This window comes from Rhinopithecus roxellana, chromosome 8, assembly GCF_007565055.1.
Source record: "Rhinopithecus roxellana isolate Shanxi Qingling chromosome 8, ASM756505v1, whole genome shotgun sequence".
In the NCBI taxonomy this organism is placed as follows: Eukaryota; Metazoa; Chordata; class Mammalia; order Primates; family Cercopithecidae; genus Rhinopithecus; species Rhinopithecus roxellana.
In genome coordinates, this window is record NC_044556.1 from 20,879,059 (window position 1) to 20,897,611 (window position 18,553).

General features: G+C 35.5%; 1 protein-coding gene and 1 pseudogene across 3 annotated transcripts in view; both read right to left on the reverse strand.

The window, feature by feature from the left end:
• EVI5 (ecotropic viral integration site 5) overlaps positions 1 to 18,553 on the reverse strand; it is a 282,059-nt gene that overhangs the window by 184,727 nt on the left and 78,779 nt on the right. For all 3 annotated transcript variants that reach the window (XM_030935805.1, XM_030935804.1, XM_030935803.1), the window contains exons 3-9: positions 14,503 to 14,692; positions 13,356 to 13,580; positions 12,078 to 12,152; positions 7,753 to 7,878; positions 5,179 to 5,322; positions 4,164 to 4,253; positions 3,666 to 3,763 (exon numbers count right to left, since the gene is read on the reverse strand). In XM_030935805.1, coding sequence (XP_030791665.1) covers positions 3,666 to 3,763; positions 4,164 to 4,253; positions 5,179 to 5,322; positions 7,753 to 7,878; positions 12,078 to 12,152; positions 13,356 to 13,580; positions 14,503 to 14,692 — 948 coding nt within the window. The remainder of the gene's footprint in view (positions 1 to 3,665; positions 3,764 to 4,163; positions 4,254 to 5,178; positions 5,323 to 7,752; positions 7,879 to 12,077; positions 12,153 to 13,355; positions 13,581 to 14,502; positions 14,693 to 18,553) is intronic.
• On the reverse strand, positions 10,725 to 10,846 carry LOC115899326 (annotated as a pseudogene).

The window sequence follows — 18,553 nt, forward strand, 5'->3', positions numbered from 1 at the left end:
AGTCTCTTGAGTAGCTGAAACTAAAGGTGCACACCACCACACTTGGCTAATTTTTGGTCTTTTTTTTTTTTTTTTTTTTTTCTTTCCTTTAGAGACAGGATTTCACCATGTTGCCCAGGCTGGTCTTGAATTCCTGGCCTCAAGTGATCTGCCTACCTCAGCCTCCCAAAGTACTGGGATTATAGGTGTGAGCCACTGTGCCTAGCCTTCATTAATACTTTTGAGCAGACTGAGCCAAGAGGTGGAAAGTCATAAGGAACTGGATATTCTTACGATGCCAAAGTATCAACTTACAAAATACTTACTGGGTGCCAAGAGGGCCACCACGGCTATTATAATAAAGAAATCTGTCATTACCTTAATCTAGTCATCAATCATGGCATCTCTAATAACAGTGAGACAGACATTATACATCTTTTAAGATGAATAAAGTACATGGTATCACCTATTAAGTACTCTTGCCAGAAATGTTCATGCTTAATTAGATTAAGTCTTCACATTAGCTCTCAGTTTATAGAAAACACAAGAGATACAGAAGTTAAATGAGATGACAAGGAAATAATCAGATGAATCCTTCAGGTTTGATATTCTCCATAAAACTGACTTGGTCTCTTCAACAAGTCAATATATTAAAAAGGAAGATTGGAATAGATGGTGCTGATCTAAATTTTTAAAAATGTAAGTGAACAACCAAATACAATGCAATCAATGGCAAAGAAATTTTTGGCACAACTGAGGAAATGTGAACATAGATTGAGTATTAGGCAGTATTATGGAATTACTGTTAAGTGGTGAAAGCAATGTGGTAAAGGAGGCAAATTACTTTACGGACATGAATACTGACGTATTAAAGAGTGAAGTGTCACAATTTCTGAGCTTTACTTTGAAATACTTCGAAAAAAATGACAAAATATTAACAATATTTACTTTGAAATACTTTGAAAAAAATAAATATGACAAAATATTAACAATTGTTAAATGTAGACAATAAGCAATGGATATTTCTTATTCTATTTTTCTGTATGTCTGAAAATTTTCCCAAGTGAAAAAAAGCAAATAGAATGTGATCTGTAGCTAATGAGTAAAATCTATTGTTTTCTTCACAGCTAAGCTTCATAAAAGGAAAATGAAATGCTATGTTGAGGAAGGTTTTATTTTGTTGCTTCTAAGTCAGAACTAAAAATTATTTTCTTAGATTGAAGAAAATGAAACAACAGAGAGAAAGAAGTTGAAGATAGAGGACAGAAGGAATAGTTAATGGAGCAAGGAGCTGGAAGAGATGGAAACGAGTAACATCATGTATTCTGAATTAGCATTATAAAGGAAAAAAATACTGTATTCTAAAAGGAGAAGAAAAAGAACATAGCTAAGTCTACAAGCTGGAAGACAGCAAGTTTAGGAAGTTTGAAAATGATTGCTGAATTAGGAATAAGGTAATCTGGTGAGAGTTAAGTATGGCAAAAAGGGGATGGGAGTTTGGGAAGAATGGTAAGGTTTGAAGTAACCACTGTGAGGAATGAGATAATTAATCAAAGCCAATATAAACACACATGGAAGGCCACTGGAAACATAATTTACTGTCAGCAATCTCAGTAACTATGCAACAACAATTGGCTACATGAATACAGGAAACAAAAGGGCAGAGGAAGTACAGTTGTTCATATCAGAAGAAGGCTTTTACACCTCAATCTAGAGATCTTGATAAAGCAGAATGGGGAGAGCATGAATAAGGAAGTGAGGCCGGGCGCGGTGGCTCAAGCCTGTAATTCCAGCACTTTGGGAGGCCGAGACGGGCGGATCACGAGGTCAGGAGATCGAGACCATCCTGGCTAACACGGTGAAACCCCGTCTCTACTAAAAAATACAAAAAACTAGCCGGACGATTTGGCGGGCGCCTGTAGTCCCAGCTACTCGGGAGGCTGAGGCAGGAGAATGGCCTAAACCCAGGAGGCGGAGCTTGCAGTGAGCTGAGATCCGGCCACTGCACTCCAGCCTGGGCGCGAGACTCCGTCTCAAAAAAAAAAAAAAAAAAAAAAAGGAAGTGAAAGAACTAGGGAGCCAGAAATCTGATAAGTAAACAGGATTAACTAAAATTTCAGAAATGGATTGTACATATGACAAGATCTATACAAGGAGAATTAGTTACCAAGAAGGTTAAGGAAACTCATTCTCTATCAGACTTCTAAAGTAAAATAAATTCTCTGCCTGGCTAGTGTGAGTTCAATGTTGTTTTACCATGTGACAAAAATTGAGATAATTCATTTTTATCAGTTACAAGGCACAGCAGCTTTTTGGTCTATATGATGTCTCCACATGATGGTAGTTATTTAAAATGTATCAACATGATGGTGGTTATTTAAAACATCACAAGTAACTTATTAATAATAAAAGTTGAAGCTCAAAAATCGGCTCGGCTTGCTTTTGTCAATTAGAGCTAACTTTTTAATTTTTTTTAAAGAGATAACGTATCACTATGTTACCTAGGCTGATTGTGAACTCCTGAGCTCAAGCAATCCTCCTGCTTCAGCCTCCCGAGTAGCTGGGACTACATATCATTTGTGCATGGAAAAGCTAACTAATTTTAATAACAAAATTCTCACTCATATTTAAATATACTTTGTGGAGTAGGAATATCCATGGGAGTAGTACGTTGTACATGTTAATGTAATTTCATATTGCAGCAGAAAAGAAACTGCTAACTGCTAGCATAAAGTATTGTTATCATTTTAAAGCATTTTATGCCATAGAAAGTACATGACCACAGGTTAAGAATTAAGTACTGGAAGCTAGAGAAATCATGGCTATTATTTTAATTAATACACTTAATCTGTTTCAAAAATAAAACTAATGAGCCAAGACTGTTTATTTTGAACTTTTAGGACATGCATACCAAAAAAAGCTTCATTAGAAAGTAGCACAATACATAAAATTTGACCAGGTGCAGCGGCTAACATCTGTAATCCCCACATTTTAGGAGGCTGAGATGGGAGGATCACTTGAGCCCAGGGGTTCGAGACCAGCCTGGGCAATACAGTGAGACTCTGTCTCTACAAAAAAAATTTTTTAAATTAGCCAGACATGGTGGTATGCACCTGTAGTACACCTGTACTTTAGTAGAGACAGGGTACTTCCTGTACTTAGGAAGCTGATGTGGGAGGACTACTTGAACACAGGATTTCAAGGCTACAGTGAGCAGCCATGATCACACCACTGTACTCCAGCCTGGGTGACAGAGCAAAAGCCTGTCTCTAAAATAAATAAATAAATTTTTAAGTTCTCAATCCATACTTAATGTCTATCTTGCTGGTTATGCTAATTTTGAACTTAAGTGACACTCTGGGGTCAAACTAAGAGGAAAAGAATGTCAATGAATGGGACCACACCAGAAAAGTGGTTTCAAAAATAACAGCATCCTCACATATGTATATCCATTCCAGGCTCCTAATTCTAGTCAATATGTAAAAGGAGGAAAGTTTTAAAGGTAGTACATGCTAGTCCCACGCACCACTATTAAAAGCTGTATATTCCAACATTAGCTTTACGTTATAATGAAACCAATACCACCAAAGAAAATAAAACAGTTCTATAACCTAAGGAGGAAAACTGTATCACTAGAATGTTTTGCAACTTCCACTGAATTTCCAACAAAAATATAAAATACTTACTTTTTCATTTTCTTTGAGTTGTATTTGACTTGGTAAGCTGCTTGGATTAGCTTGTCTGGGACACCATCAAACTGATGTGGAATGACCTTTTGAAAGTGCTAAGATACAATAAAAGAAAAACATAAGAATGACTTAAGCGCTGTTAATAGTGAAATCCAAAGACATTCAAGAAATTACGGGCTGGGCATGGTGGCTCATGCTTGTAATCGAAGCACTTTGGGAGGCTAAGGCAGGTGGATCACTTCAGGTCAGGAGATCTAGACCAGCCTGGCCAACGTGGTGAAACCCTGTTTCTACTAAAAATACAAAACTTAGCTGGGTGTAGTGGTGCACGCTTGTAATTCCAGCTACACAGGAGGCTGAGGTGGGGGAAGGATCACTTGAACCTGGGAGGTGGAGGTTGCAGTGAGCAGAGATCACGCCACTGCACTCCAGCCTGGGCAACAGAGTGAAACTCTGTCTCCAAAAAAAAAAACAAAAAAGGAATTATGAACTTACCTGTAACATCCCTTCCATGTCAAGTTGCATCAGTTCTGCCTGATTCATCTGAAGAAGTGCTAATCCTACACGAAACACTATTTCTAAACCCTGAGGAAACAAATTAAATAAATCCAAATTTATCTTACTCTTCCATCAACAAAAACAAGTCATTTGAAATAATACTAAGGTAAGCATTTAGGGATCTAAACTAGAGGCTGGTAAACATTTTCTGTCAAGAGTCAGAAAGCAAATATTTTAGATTTGATGGGCTACACTGTCTGTCAAAATTACTCAGCTCTGTCACTACAACCCCAGAGCAGACATACACAACATATAAATAAATGGGCAGGGTTGTGTTCTAGGAAAACTTTATTAAAAACAGGTGTGGAAGGACAGATTTGGCACAAAAATCTGTCCATCTGATTGGGACATGAATCACAGTTGGCCAACTGTGATCTGAACTAATTTAGATAGGTAATACAAATTGATTTTCCCAAGATGTAATTAATAGCAACACTGAGTTCACAGACTAGAAAATAAAGGATTACCTCTATGTACTACTGACAAAAGGACAACAACCTGCAATGTGTTCACAGAATAGAAGAAACATGCTTATTACTTCTTACTCTTTGGATGACAGATGCATTGCAACAATTTTAACTGTAAGACAAATATTTTACCTCTCATGAACTTTCACTGTATTAGGAGGTGATAAAGAGGTATGATTAACAGTGTAGGCTCCAAACTGCCTATGTTTGAATCCTTGTTACAAACACCACTTATGTATTGTGTGTCCACAGACAAGCTACTTAACCTTTCTCTAAGTCTCAACTTCCTCATCTATCATCTAACAAATGGAATAAAAACAGTATCTACCTGATAGGGTTATTATAAGGTTTAAATGGGATTATCCATGTAAGCAGTTTTGCATGGGACACATGGCTTTCCTTCATTGCTCTCCTCATTGCCCTGCTCTCACTAACTCAGTGACCCCTTTGCTCAGCTCCTGCTCTTTGTCTGCCCATTAGCTTACCTCAGACATAAAGATATCAAATATCCTTGTTGCAATTGGTAGTGGAAAAGTTGTAAGAAAGATAGTCAGAAACCAGGATGATGCATACATTGAGGTATGAAAACTCTGAGATTGAAAATGTACAAAGAGCTCTGGAAGATGCTCCTAAAGAGAAGAAAGCAGTTAGTTATAACACAGTAAAACTGAGTATTTCAAATTAGATCATTATATTTATACTAGATCATCCTATACCAAACACAAAGATTAGATCAAGCATCATATGGAAAACGTAAGACATAGAAATTGAAACATTTGGGACAGTGGCTATTATCTAGGAAAGAAAGAAGGGGAAAAGAATGCGTAGTTGGAATTTTGAGTATAACATTTAATTTATTAATAAAAAGAAACCAATAAAAGTTTTATATTTGTTTAATCCTGTTGGTGGATACAAGAGTGACTGATATTTTCTATACTTTTCTATCTACTATAATATTTCAAAAAGACGTTTAAAAAGAAAATAAATGCCATGTTAAAATACTTTTAGGCACTATCTACCATTGATCACCTAATTCTTACCTTCCTAAAGAATAGGAAAAATACTCAAAATACAGATGTTTCAGCAAGTCTAGTAATTCAAAACATAAATGAGACTTTCTTTTTGTTTTTTTTTTTGAGACAGGGTCTCACTCTGTCACTCAGGCTAGGGTACAGTGGTGTGATCTTGGCTCACTGCAACCTCTGCCTCCCAAGCTGAAGCAATCCTCTCATCTCAGCCTCCCAGGCAGCTGGGACTACAGGTGCACACCACCATACCCAGCTAATTTTTTTTATTTTTAGTAGAGACAAGGTTTTGCCATGTTGCCCAGGCTGGTCTCAAACTCCTAGGCTCAAGTGATCTGTCCACCTCAGCCTCCTAAAGTGCTGGGATTAGAGGCATGGGCTACTGCATCCAGCCATAAATGACACATTAATTGAAAAATATAACATTAAAAGAGTTTAAGGATGCTAAAAACAAGCTTACTATTTCAGAAAAGAAATAATTAAGAATAATCTCAAGTCCAGGCACAGCAGCTCATGCCTGTAATCCCAGCACTTTGGGAGGCTTAGATAGGAAGATCACTTGAGCCCAGGAGTTCAACATCAACCTGGACAACATAGTGAAACCCTGTCTCTACAAAAAATTAAAAAATAAAAAATAAAAATAAATAAAAAACTATTCAGTTGCAGTGGTATACACCTGTAGTTCCAGCTACACAGAAGGCTGAGGTAGGAGGATGGCTTGAGCCCAGGAGGTCAAGGAGGCGGTGAACCGTGATCGTGTCATTGTACTTCAGCTTGGGCGACAGAGCTAGACTCTGTCTCAGAAAAGAAAAAAAAAAAAATCATCTTACGACCTATTCTGGCTTTTTCTTTAAAATATATAGAAACAAAAAGTATGTACTCCATAATGTACAACCATTGTATGTCAATTAAAAAATCAGCTGGGCACGGCAGTGGCTCACGCCTGTAATCCCAGCACTTTGGGAGGCCAAGGTGGGTGGATCACGAGGTCAGAAGATCGAGACTATCCTGGCTAACATGGTGAAACTCCGTCTCTACTAAAAAAAATACAAAAAATTAGCCGGGTGTGGTGGTGGGCACCTGCAGTCCCAGCTACTCGAGAAGCTGAGGCAGGAGAATGGTATGAACCCAGGGGGCAGAGCTTGCAGTGAGCCGAGATTGCGCCACTGCACTCCAGCCTGGGCCACAAAGCGAGACTCCCTCTCAAAAATAAATAAATGAATAAATAAAAAATAAAATGTAAGAACATTTTACATATCCCCTTGCTCCCACCATAGATAGAAAAACTTGGAGTTTATAAGGCTGCCAGGAGACAGGAAACTAATAAAAATGGCTCCCATGCCAGCTGATTCATTAACCTATTTTCTTATATTCTGCTCATTTAATTGAAATTGAAATTTAAATAAGTGAAAATATTTACATTATAGCAAACTTAAATATACAAAATATAAAAATTAAATCCAGAAAGGTAAAATACTTCAAAGGTATTTTTCCCTTGATTTTGATTCTGCTCCTATTCTCTCCACCTTCATTCAGTCACTAGATAACTTGAGTCTTAAACTAGCAACATAAAAAGAAAACATTACAGGAAAAAAAATTACGGGCTAGTAAAAAATAAAAATAAAATAAAAGTAAAAAGGCAGAGGAAAGGACTCAAAGAGACAGAGTCTCAAAGTAAGGGGACTGATGTCAGTGTGATAACATCATAAAGCTCCTGTAAGAGAGCTTAGACCATGTAACAATAATAGGATATAATAAGGAAATTCATGTGCTTAGGTAAGGGGTGTATAGTACATTTGGCAGAAATGCTTAAGGATTGAATAAGAAAACTGGAGTCAAGTTCTAGACTGTGATCTACCTAATGTGAAGGGTCAAGTCGTACATAAACGAACCAAAAAAAAAATCATGTAATTAAAACACTTACACATTCAAGTGCTTTAATGCTTTTAACATTAAATTTGCTCAGTTGGCACTCAGAACAAGATATAAAAAATACAAAGGCAATATGCCTTTTTATCAACACTGCACTTTTACCTGTATCATACATTCAAACTGGTACATACAAAGGCCCAATTCTGCCATACTTGGTTTAAAAAGTTCACGAAGTCTATAATCTTGCATTAATTTAACAAATACACAGAAAGCTTCTTCTTCTGGCATCTACATTGGAAGGAAAAAAACAACATAGGTGAATGTTCTATGATACACAAATAAACCAATGATATTTAAACTAAGTACCCAGCCAATCATAAGCACTGTTTGAGTGGCTGTGTGCTGCAATGCTAAGAGCAATTAGCTAAGAATCAGAAAGTTCTAGTCTCCCATTCCATCACCAAGAACGAGAAGTTAAACAAATCTTACAATCTCTGAAACCAACTGTCTCAACTTGCCTCATTCATTAATTCAACCAACAAATACTGATTTATAGCCAGATACTTTTCTCTTTCTGGGTATGCAGCAGTGAACAAAATAAACACAATCTCTATTCTCAAGGAAACTGAACTTTCTAATGGAGGGAGGCAGACAAGACACAGAATAAATCAACTAATGCGTATGTCAGATGGTGATAGATGCTACAGAAATAAAATAATGTAGGGTAACAGGGAATGCTGGGGAGACACACGGCTATTGATGTAGATCAGGAAAGGTCCCCTGATATGGTAACAGTTGAGCAGAATCCTGAAGAAAGCAAGGGAGCATTTGAGGAAAGAATAGTTCCAGAAGACCAAAGAGTACAAAAGTCCTAAAATGGAGTCACACTTGGCATGCTCAAGAAACAGCAAATAGAGAACTACTAAATTAGAATACTATGAGTGAAGCTTACGTCATGGAGGAGAAATAACAGGGAACCAAAATGCAGAGGGCTGTAGAGGCCATGGTAAGGATTTTGACTTTTACCTTAAGCGAGAGAGAAGGTTTTTTGAGGATTCTGAGCAAAAAGTCATATGACATGGTGTAAGTATTAAAAGGACATGTTAATTATGTTTTCATATTATCTGAAATTGGGGTTTAAAGTTATCAATTTCACATTTTATGTGTAAATCACCAGAAAATCATATCAAATAAGATAATCAATATGAAAGCTCTGTAAAGAGCTACAAAGATATTCAGAATACTTAGGCAAATAACTACCCAAAGTGTTAAGCCATCTTTCTCAAAATAATAAAGTTTGCTAATTCTCATTCATTCCCATTATACCGGTGTGTTTCAAAAGAGAACATCCGAAAGGATCTCCAGGCCTTCTTCTTGCGGAAGACTGCTGCTAATAACAAGACATTTTCCCTGGCCTTGACACAGCCACGGACAGGAGCCAAGAGTTACTCTTGGCAAAACCTGCACTTCTTCCTTCCTCTCAACACACATGGCCACAATTCTACTTTGGAGGTTATCTCTATTAATTATATCAAGCTCCACAGTCCCACTGAATTATGTCAGTCACTACGAGAAGCCCCAAATCCCAGGACTCTCATCCTACATGATTTTACTGCTCCCCTAATCTGACCCCATTTCCAATCTTTCCTAAATCTTTTCCACAGCATTTTCTGGAACCCATATCCTACCATGAACAGAATAGTCTACCTATATCCTCAATCTCTTTTCCAAATGTTGCTCTCTTTCTTTAGCTGAAATCTGGATCTCCCTTAAGAATATTTCAACACTGAAACCTGGCTCTCTCCTAAGGTAGTTGTGTTCTCTTTTCTCTCCCACAGCACTGGAAAGGGACAGAGATTACCGAGGTATATGTCCTCAGGCGATTTAATCATTGTACGAACATCATAGAGTGCACCTACACAAACCTACATCATATAGCTTACTATACACCTAGGCTATATGCTATACAGCCTATTGCTCCTAGGCTACAAACCTGTACAGTATGTTACTGTACTGAATACTGTACGCCAACTGTAACATGATGGCACATATTTGTATATCTAAACATAGAAAAAGCAAAGTAAAAATAGGGTATTACAATCTTAGGTGCGCACATCATACATGCAGTCCACTGTTGACCAAAATGTCATTATGGAGTATGTAATTATAATTTCCCTTTTTGTCTTACAACAATTTCTTGTCTTCTGAACATATCAAAACAAGTTTCATTCCCTCTCCTCTTTGCAATAGCAATAATATGGGAACTAGAGGAGAATTTTTTTAATGGCAACATTTTAAAAAATAAGTTGAGGTAATTTGGCAAAAGAGGAAAAGGGGACAGAAAAAGTATCACTAGGTCCTTCTCAAAAAATTGAAACTATGGTGACAAAATGAAAAAATGTGACACAGAGTGGCATATACCAACTTGTTTTATAGTCATTCCTTTCCATTAGAAAGAAATCAAGATGCTTGCGTCCTAGAGCAATGTGCTGCTACATACTTTCTCTGTGACTCTGAGCTGATGAGAATCCATGTCTTTTGCAAAGGTCTAATGCAGACAATATACCTAATTTTATAGGAGTGAGATATACACAAAACATACATATCCAACACTTTTAACCATTTTGATACAATATGTACTAACTCTGCAAATTTTATCAGACTCTCTTGAGTTACATTTCTAAACTGAAGTTACAGGACAACAATATACCATAAGGTGTGAGCATAAACTTCAGAAACAAAAAGAGGAGCTTTTCTACCTTATGGCCCTGGGCCATAAGTGACTACTGTTGTGTTAATATATTGCTGCCACTGACAACAGCTAAGTAGATCAATCACCAAAATATTATTTATTACTCCAATGGTGGTAATAATACTTATTGAAGTTAGTATTTCTACCACCACTGCTTGCCCTGTCTTGAAGGAAACTGTGATTCCTAGAGGATTCACAGGATCCACAGGATTCCTAGAGAGCTAGGTCAGCTGTTCAGAGATCCAGACCTCAAGCAGAGAAAAACTGCTCTTTAGATGCCCAAGAGAAATAACTACTAAAAGGTTATTGTAGAGCTAACAGGAAAATAAAAGGACCAGAACAGCAGCAAAAATCACTAGACTGATAAATAAGGATGTCTGAGTTCAGTAATGAAGGATCTACCAGTACTAAACAATCATAAAGTAGGAAAATCATAATTTCAATTAGCAATAATTGTGCCTCGGATAAACCTCATTGGCTAAGATACTGCCACTGCGCAAAGCTGGAAAATCATAATTTTGTTAAACAACTATACCTTAACATTAACAAATCTAGTTTTGCATTGTATTATTTATAACCTAATTCCACTTAGAAATCAATAACCACTGGGAGCCCTTCTTATGTGTTCTTACATATGCTATAACACAGAGTAAAAATTATTTTTATTATAAACCAGTGTCTCTGACATCAGGTTTATCAGGTTTATTCTACTCAGAAAAGAGGGGTGTGTATACTCCTGACAGCAACAGAGCTTTAAAACTCAAAGCAGTTGGGAAACCGAAGCAAAGCATCAGGAAACAGTTTGTGATTCCTGCTTTATTTTTATCTACCAGGATGCAGTGATCTTGGGTAAATCACTGAACTTTCACTGCCTATCTCCTATGGGCCAAACACCATGCTAGGCTTTTCTACATACACTACCTCGAATAACCCTCACAAATAATCTGAAAGTAGATAGTATTATCTTATTAAGGCTCAGAGAGAGGTTAAATAATCTAGCCTAAATTCATACAGCATGTCCAGAACTGAGTTGCAAAACCACCCTACATGACTCAAACCAAGTATCTCCATGATTCCTTTTCAGGACTAAAATCTGAGACTAAACAAAGAGTAACATGGACTTAACATTTCAACAAAGTTGAAGAGATAACACTATATGCCATTTCCCTTCAAAGCTATGATTATCCTACCCCGAATTCTGAAAACATCCCACCCAAACCCACTACACAATTACTCAATAACAAAGTTATATCCTTAGGGGGTGAAAGTGGCTGAGTACCACTATTTTAGAGCATACAGTGAGGTATGCATAATGAGCTTTTAGCTCCATGATAAATTAAATTCACTATAAATCTCTAAAGATATTGTACAATATGAACAAGATTTTCTTACCAACACTTTAATTATTCCCTCCTTGATTAGAAAAAGATTACTCTTCATTAAATGTTAACAAATAAGATTTTAAACTACTATAGATACAAGCTTTAGTAGAATATTATAGTAAAAATGTATACATCATTAAGTTGAAATTTCATTTGGTGGTAAGGTATTATTGTATATTATTTTAACACGTTTAATCCTTTAAAGTGCAAACTAAATATTTGTATTCAAATTATGCCTAGGAAAAAATACCCATATCCACTTATATTTAATAAAAACAAAGATGCTTTTTAAACTCTCCAATCCAACTTTAACAAAGAATTTCATTGGACATTTAATACTTATATTAACTTACCTGCATAAGCAACAATCCAACTATAAAAGCACTTCCTTGACAGTAGCCAACCTCACGATCTACTAAAGAATAAGCCTAAAAAGTAAAAAAATGTTGTTTAAAATACATGGTAAGTTATAACTTCCTTCTCCAAAAAACCTAAAATTGGCAAGACAGGCAAATTAAAGACCATTTATTTTTGAGAAAAGCTCTCGCTTGCTTGTTATAGATGTTACCCTATACATATTTAAAAAGCAAATGTTTTATTACATGAAATTTTTATTTTGACAATTTCCCAATCCAAACTTGGTAGCTCCTAAAGACATAAAATAAAATAAAATAAAATAAAATAAAATAAAATAAAATAAAATAAAATAAAATAAAATAAAATAAAATACAGGAATTTGTAACAGGGCTTAAACATCAAGTAAAATTGAGCCAGGCATGGTGGCTCATGCCTGTAATCCTAACACTCTGGGAGGCGGAGGCAGGTGGATCACCTGAGGTCAGGAGTTCGAGACCAGCCTGCCAACATAGTGAAACCCTATCTCTACTAAAAGTAAAACTTAGCTGGGTGTAGTGGCGGGCGCATGTAATCCCAGCTACTAGGGAGGCTGAGGCAAGAGAATCACTTGAACCTGGGAGGTGGAGGTTGCAGTAAGCTGAGATCACACCACTGTACTCCAGCCTGGGCAACAAGAGTGAAATTCCATTTCAAAAAAAAAAAAATCAAGTAAAATTTATATTGATGTAGATAAAACTAGACTAGGTTTAAGGCAAAGGATTGGCAAAATTGAAATGATTTAACAAGAAATCAGTATTTCACAGAGGTAGCTGAAATAAAAAGTAACTGTGGGAAGGGAAATGGTAATATTGAATAAAAAATGTCAATGGTACACCTTTCAAGGGCTAAGTGCTCTTAACAATGCTGGTCATAGCAAGCAGAAAAATTTGCTAACTGTAGGAATGCAGAGATGATAGGAGAAACCCACATCCCAGGTTTTGAACTTCACAGATGGTGAATTATCCATTTTTATGAGGATCCCTCTATGGTATGTGATTGACTAAGCTATTCCATTTCCATCAACTAATGCTGAATAATGTAGTAAATGTTCTAACAAGTTCTCTACACTAGACAGTAATGTAGCATCAGAATTAAGGCAAAAATAATGCTAAAACCAATTTCATTGCCAAAGCAATTGATTATTGTGGTGGGAGGTCATGCCTCGTCGTGAAAAATGTATAATTTCAACCTTCCAGAAATTCATTTCATTTCAAAAATGAATAAATAAAACTTACCTTCATTACATTAAATAAAACCTCCTGTCCAAGGCTATCTTTTTCCTTAAAAAAGTTGTGTTCAGGATAAGTTCTAGCAATGTCCCTTCGGATCAATTTTTCACAAGGCGAGGTCATTTTCAGGAGTTCTGAATACTGATCCTTAATTGGCATACTTTGTGCACTGCATAAAAGTTGCCAAACTATTGCTCTAAAGTGATGGGGTATCCCTTTACGAACAAGTTCCTAAAAATAAAATAAAATTATAAAAATGAATTATTTAAGTCTCCTATCTTGCAAGCCAAGGAAGACTTATTAGGGGGTTGGAATGAAGCAGAAGACTTCATTAAATTTTTAACTCACAAAGCTAGCTTTACAAGAAGACTAGGGAACCCTGTAAGTCAAGGATAAGATTGGGCCCTGGGTGTATCCTGTTCTGGTCAGGGGATTAATAATGGTCACTTCACCTCAGTGTGTGGCCTCTTAAGGTAATGGACTTGAAACCTGCAGAGCTATGAATGACAGTACAGTACCCATCATTCAAAGGGCTGTTGAAGGCAAAAAAAAAAAAAAGTAAAATACTGTTATCAAGAATGCAGTATGTCACAGCTTCATTTCTGAATCGATAAAATGAGAGAATTTAACTTCTAAAACAATTTTCGGGCCAGGTGCGGTAGCTCACAACACTTGGGGAGGCCAAGGCAGGAAGACTGCTTGAGGCCAGGAGTTTGAGACCAGCCTGGGCAACAAAGCAAGATCTTATCTCTACAAAAAAGTGAAAATAAAAAATTATACAGGTGTGGTGACACACACCAGTAGTCATAGCTACTCAGGAGCCTGAGGCAGGAGAATAGCTTGAGCCCAGAAATTCGAGGTTATAGTGAGCTATGATTGCACCACTGCACTCCAGCCTGAGTAACAGAGTCTCTATAAAATAATAATAAGTAAATAAAATAATTTTCAGTTATATATTTCTATATCATCAGGACCTCTGTAACAACTGATGTCTACAAATTAAAACTTCCAGGGGTACAAGTAAGTGAAAACAAATAAAGCGGACCTCTTTAATACATAGCTTGGAAGTTATATTTGGGGGGGGGACAGTTTCTAACCCTCTATTATGTCTGACGCACTTTAGAATAAGAACTTCAACAAAAAACATGAATACCTTAACTTGCTTTTCCTTCTTTTTGCGTACATCTTCCCATTCATTAACAATTCTTCCCCAAAGAATCCAAGAATCTTCTTCAAGGTGACTGAGGTTGCTAGAGGCTGAAGAACTCGACACAAGAGAAGAGCCACTGTTTCTTCTTGACCCATTTACAGATCTTAAAGACTTACTATCCGTTTCTAACAATCTAAAACATAATTAAAAACTGTTCAAGATCTAATCTGAGAGTGATATTAGAAGAAGCAGTGATGATACTTAGAGCTTTATTACTGCAATTTAACCATTGTTTTAAAATATAGTTTTAATAATATACGTAATGTAAATAAATTTTGGTCAGCATCAAAAAAATTACCGCTATATTTTTTTCACCTATCATAGCAGTTTGAAAATTTGAAAAAGCAAATTATGTTACAACTTTTTGAGCTACTAGCCCCATTATAATTTCCCTTCATCTGCATTAAAAATTCAAATTAGGGGAAATCTGATGAGAAAAGTATTTGGGTAGGCTTCAGGAAAAAAGAACTTACACTTGGAAGAGGTACAACAAATCTATGAAATAACTAATCCTAAAATGTTTACAATGTGTCTAAGGTTTAAAAGTAAGGCAGAGCCCCCAAAATTAACCAAACCACTTTTCTTTTTTCATTTTTCTTCACACATGCATAACCAATCTGCCCAAAAAGTATTTATTTAGCCCATGCAGTGTTTGTATAAAAACTGAGCTTATTACTAATATATTAAAATTGGAGGATTTCACATATTTGTTTATATGCATTTATACTTTATAATTCTAGATTATCTTGAAAAATAAAAAGATAAGGCAAAACCGGTCCATATTTCTGCACAGTAAAAACAGGATATAGCTGCATGGGAGCTTCTTCCTTCAAATGCAGAAGGACTTTAATCCACTCACTTTCCATAATCCCTACAGTTTCCCCTAAAACTCAGGCCAGCTAACACTGCTATTTATTACTAGGCTTACACTGTTAAAACTGGGACCTCCTCACTCATAAGATCCCTGTTGACTTTTGAGCTTGCAACCCCATGTTAGGCCTCCTCCTTATCTGTTGAAAGATGGGTTAAGATAATTTCCAAGATCCAATCCATGACTAATCACTACATTAAGTCTTTTATTTCTTTCACATAGGCACCAGCTAAAAGGAAGGTGGTAAATGTGGCTCCATCACTATTTAACACAGCTACTACTCACTTCCAGTAATTCTTCAGGAAAAGTCATCTGCTTTGGGTACAAAAAATGCTCACAATACTAATTCATAAAATACAAAAGCTGAGAAAGAAAATAAACATATAGAGGTCAAATCCTATTTAACAGATTACAGAACCACCCTTTGAGAGCCAGATTTATATGCTACTCATCTTTATACCTCTTAGAACATTTAGCTCAATGCAAAGCATATTAACTGTCAAAATGAAATAAAATCCTAAGTCCAAATTTTAAAATTCCAAATTCCAGGTATGTCATATTCAATAACACAATAGTATAAACTGAATAAACAAATTCTATCCTTATTGAGGAAAAATTTAATATATTTTCATGGCAACAATAATTAAAATAAAATTTCCCAAATATTGCTAAAAACATAGAAACATACTAAACAGCCAAAGTGAGCATGAACTAATTACTATAATTTTACTTGAAAAAAAGAATTCAGAACGAGGTCTCTGAGGAAAAGAAAAAGACAAAAAAAGAATTAATGATGATGTTTTACTTTAAATACTGTTTTAAAATACATATTATTTCACTAAGTCCATAATATATCTTATGAAAAAATTAGTTTACATAGGTAATTGTCCACATGATTCTAAACCCTAAGAATTGTAAATGCAATAGAGAAACAAATTTTACTGAAATAACCTGAATCTTGATTATCTGCTTCACTTATTTACTGACTGCTTGCTACGTCTCAATTAAACTGCATCACTATCAACAGAGATATGCAGTTCAAAGAAAATAATGGTTTTCCTAAGTTAAACCTAAGTTCGAGGTGTAATCCAAGTATAGATGAAGCAGCACCTATACAGAAGGCTTTTAGAGAGTCAAAAAGTCTTGGACTGCTGAGTTATTAATACAGGTTCTAGGACAGGCATGAATATCAAGTGAATTCATAGCATTCACGAGTTAGAGAAGATTAAGCAGTTAACTTTCTAAGAACACTGAAATAGCACATCCAATTATACAAAGCTGTGTGGAACGTTTACAAACAAAATATCTCAAGACATTACACTATTTAAAGATACTGTCTCTGCTTTGTATTATTTCATATGTAAAAATGATGTAAAATAGATAAGCCCAAATATAGCAAAACTATAAAACTCCTAAACACAAAATATAGGAAAACCTATTCACAACCTTTGGGGTAGGCAAAAATTTGTTTGCAGGACATAAGGAAACAGTAACTACAAAAGAAAAAATTGATTTAAAAACTAGACTTCACCAAAATTAAAGAGCTGTGCTCCTCAAAAGATACTATTTTAAAAAATGAAAAGGCAAGCCAGACCAGAGACTAAGAAAAAAAAAAAAAGTCTAAATACAGGAATCTGACAAAAGATAGCACATGAATATATGAACCAGTCTTAAAGAAACCAAACACCACACTTCAACAAATAAGTAAGAGACGTAAACTGATACTTTCTAAACAAGATAATCAAATAGCCAATAAGTACTTGAAAAATGTTAACATCTTTAGTCACCAAGGGAAATGCAAATTAAAACCAAACTATATACATATTAGAATGGCTACAATTCTAAAGACTGACCATACCAAATGTTGGCCAGGACGGAAGCAATTCTATCAATATTAAAAGTATAAAATAGTACAACACATTTGAGAACTGCTTGATAATTCCTCATACAGTTAAAATACATTTCCATATGGTCCAGCACTAAAATGAAAACATATGTACAAAGAAGGCATAGCTGAAAGTTCATAGCAGCTTTACTCACAATAGCCCCAAACCAGAAACAATCCAAATGTTCAGAAAAATAGGTGATCAAATTGTGGTACATTCATTTCGTGTGATACTACTCAGCAATAAAAAGAAATAAACTGCTGATACATGCATCAACATGGATGAATCCTATAGATGTTAGGCAGAATGAAAGAAGCCAGGTGCAAAAGAGTACAGACGATATGATTCCATCTATATAAAGTTTAAGAACAAGCATAATATAGAAGAAAATACAGGAATAAATCTTCATGACTTTTGAGTTAGGTAAAGCCTTAAATATGACCAAAAGCACAAGTGACAAAAGAAAAAACAGATACACTGGAATTCATCAAAATTAAAACATTTTGCACTTTATTGGCTACCACCAAGAAAGTAGAAAGACAATCTACAGAATGGGAGAAAATATTTGCAAATCATAAGGGACTTGTATCTAGAATACATAAAGAACCTTTACAAATCCTTACAAATCAATAATAACATGATTTTAAAATGGACAAAAGATCTGAATAAACATTTTTCCAAAGAAAATGGCCAATAAATACGTAAGATGTTCAATGTCACTAGTCATCAGGAAAAAGCAAATTGAAAACACAATGAGATACTTTACAACCACTAAGATAGTTACAATCAAGATGACAAATAACAGTAAGTGTTTGTGAGAATATGGAGACAATGGAACTCTCATACACTACTTGTGGGAATGTAAAATGGTACAAGCACTTCAGCCTGGCAGTTCCTCAAATGATAAGCACACAATTACCATGACTCAGCAATTCCACTCTTAGGTATATATCCAAGAGAAATGAAAATTTATATCCATCAAAAACTTATATACAAACATTCATAGAAACATGATTCATGATATAAAAAAAAAAATCCAAATGTCCATCAACTGATGAATGGATAAAAAACATATGGTATACCCAAACAATGGAATACCAGCCACGAGAAGGAATTATATTCTGATACACACTATGACATCAATGAACCTTGAAAACATTATGCTAAATTAATAAAGCCAGTCACAAAAGGGCACATATTCCATGAATACATTTATATGAAATATCTAGAAGAAAGA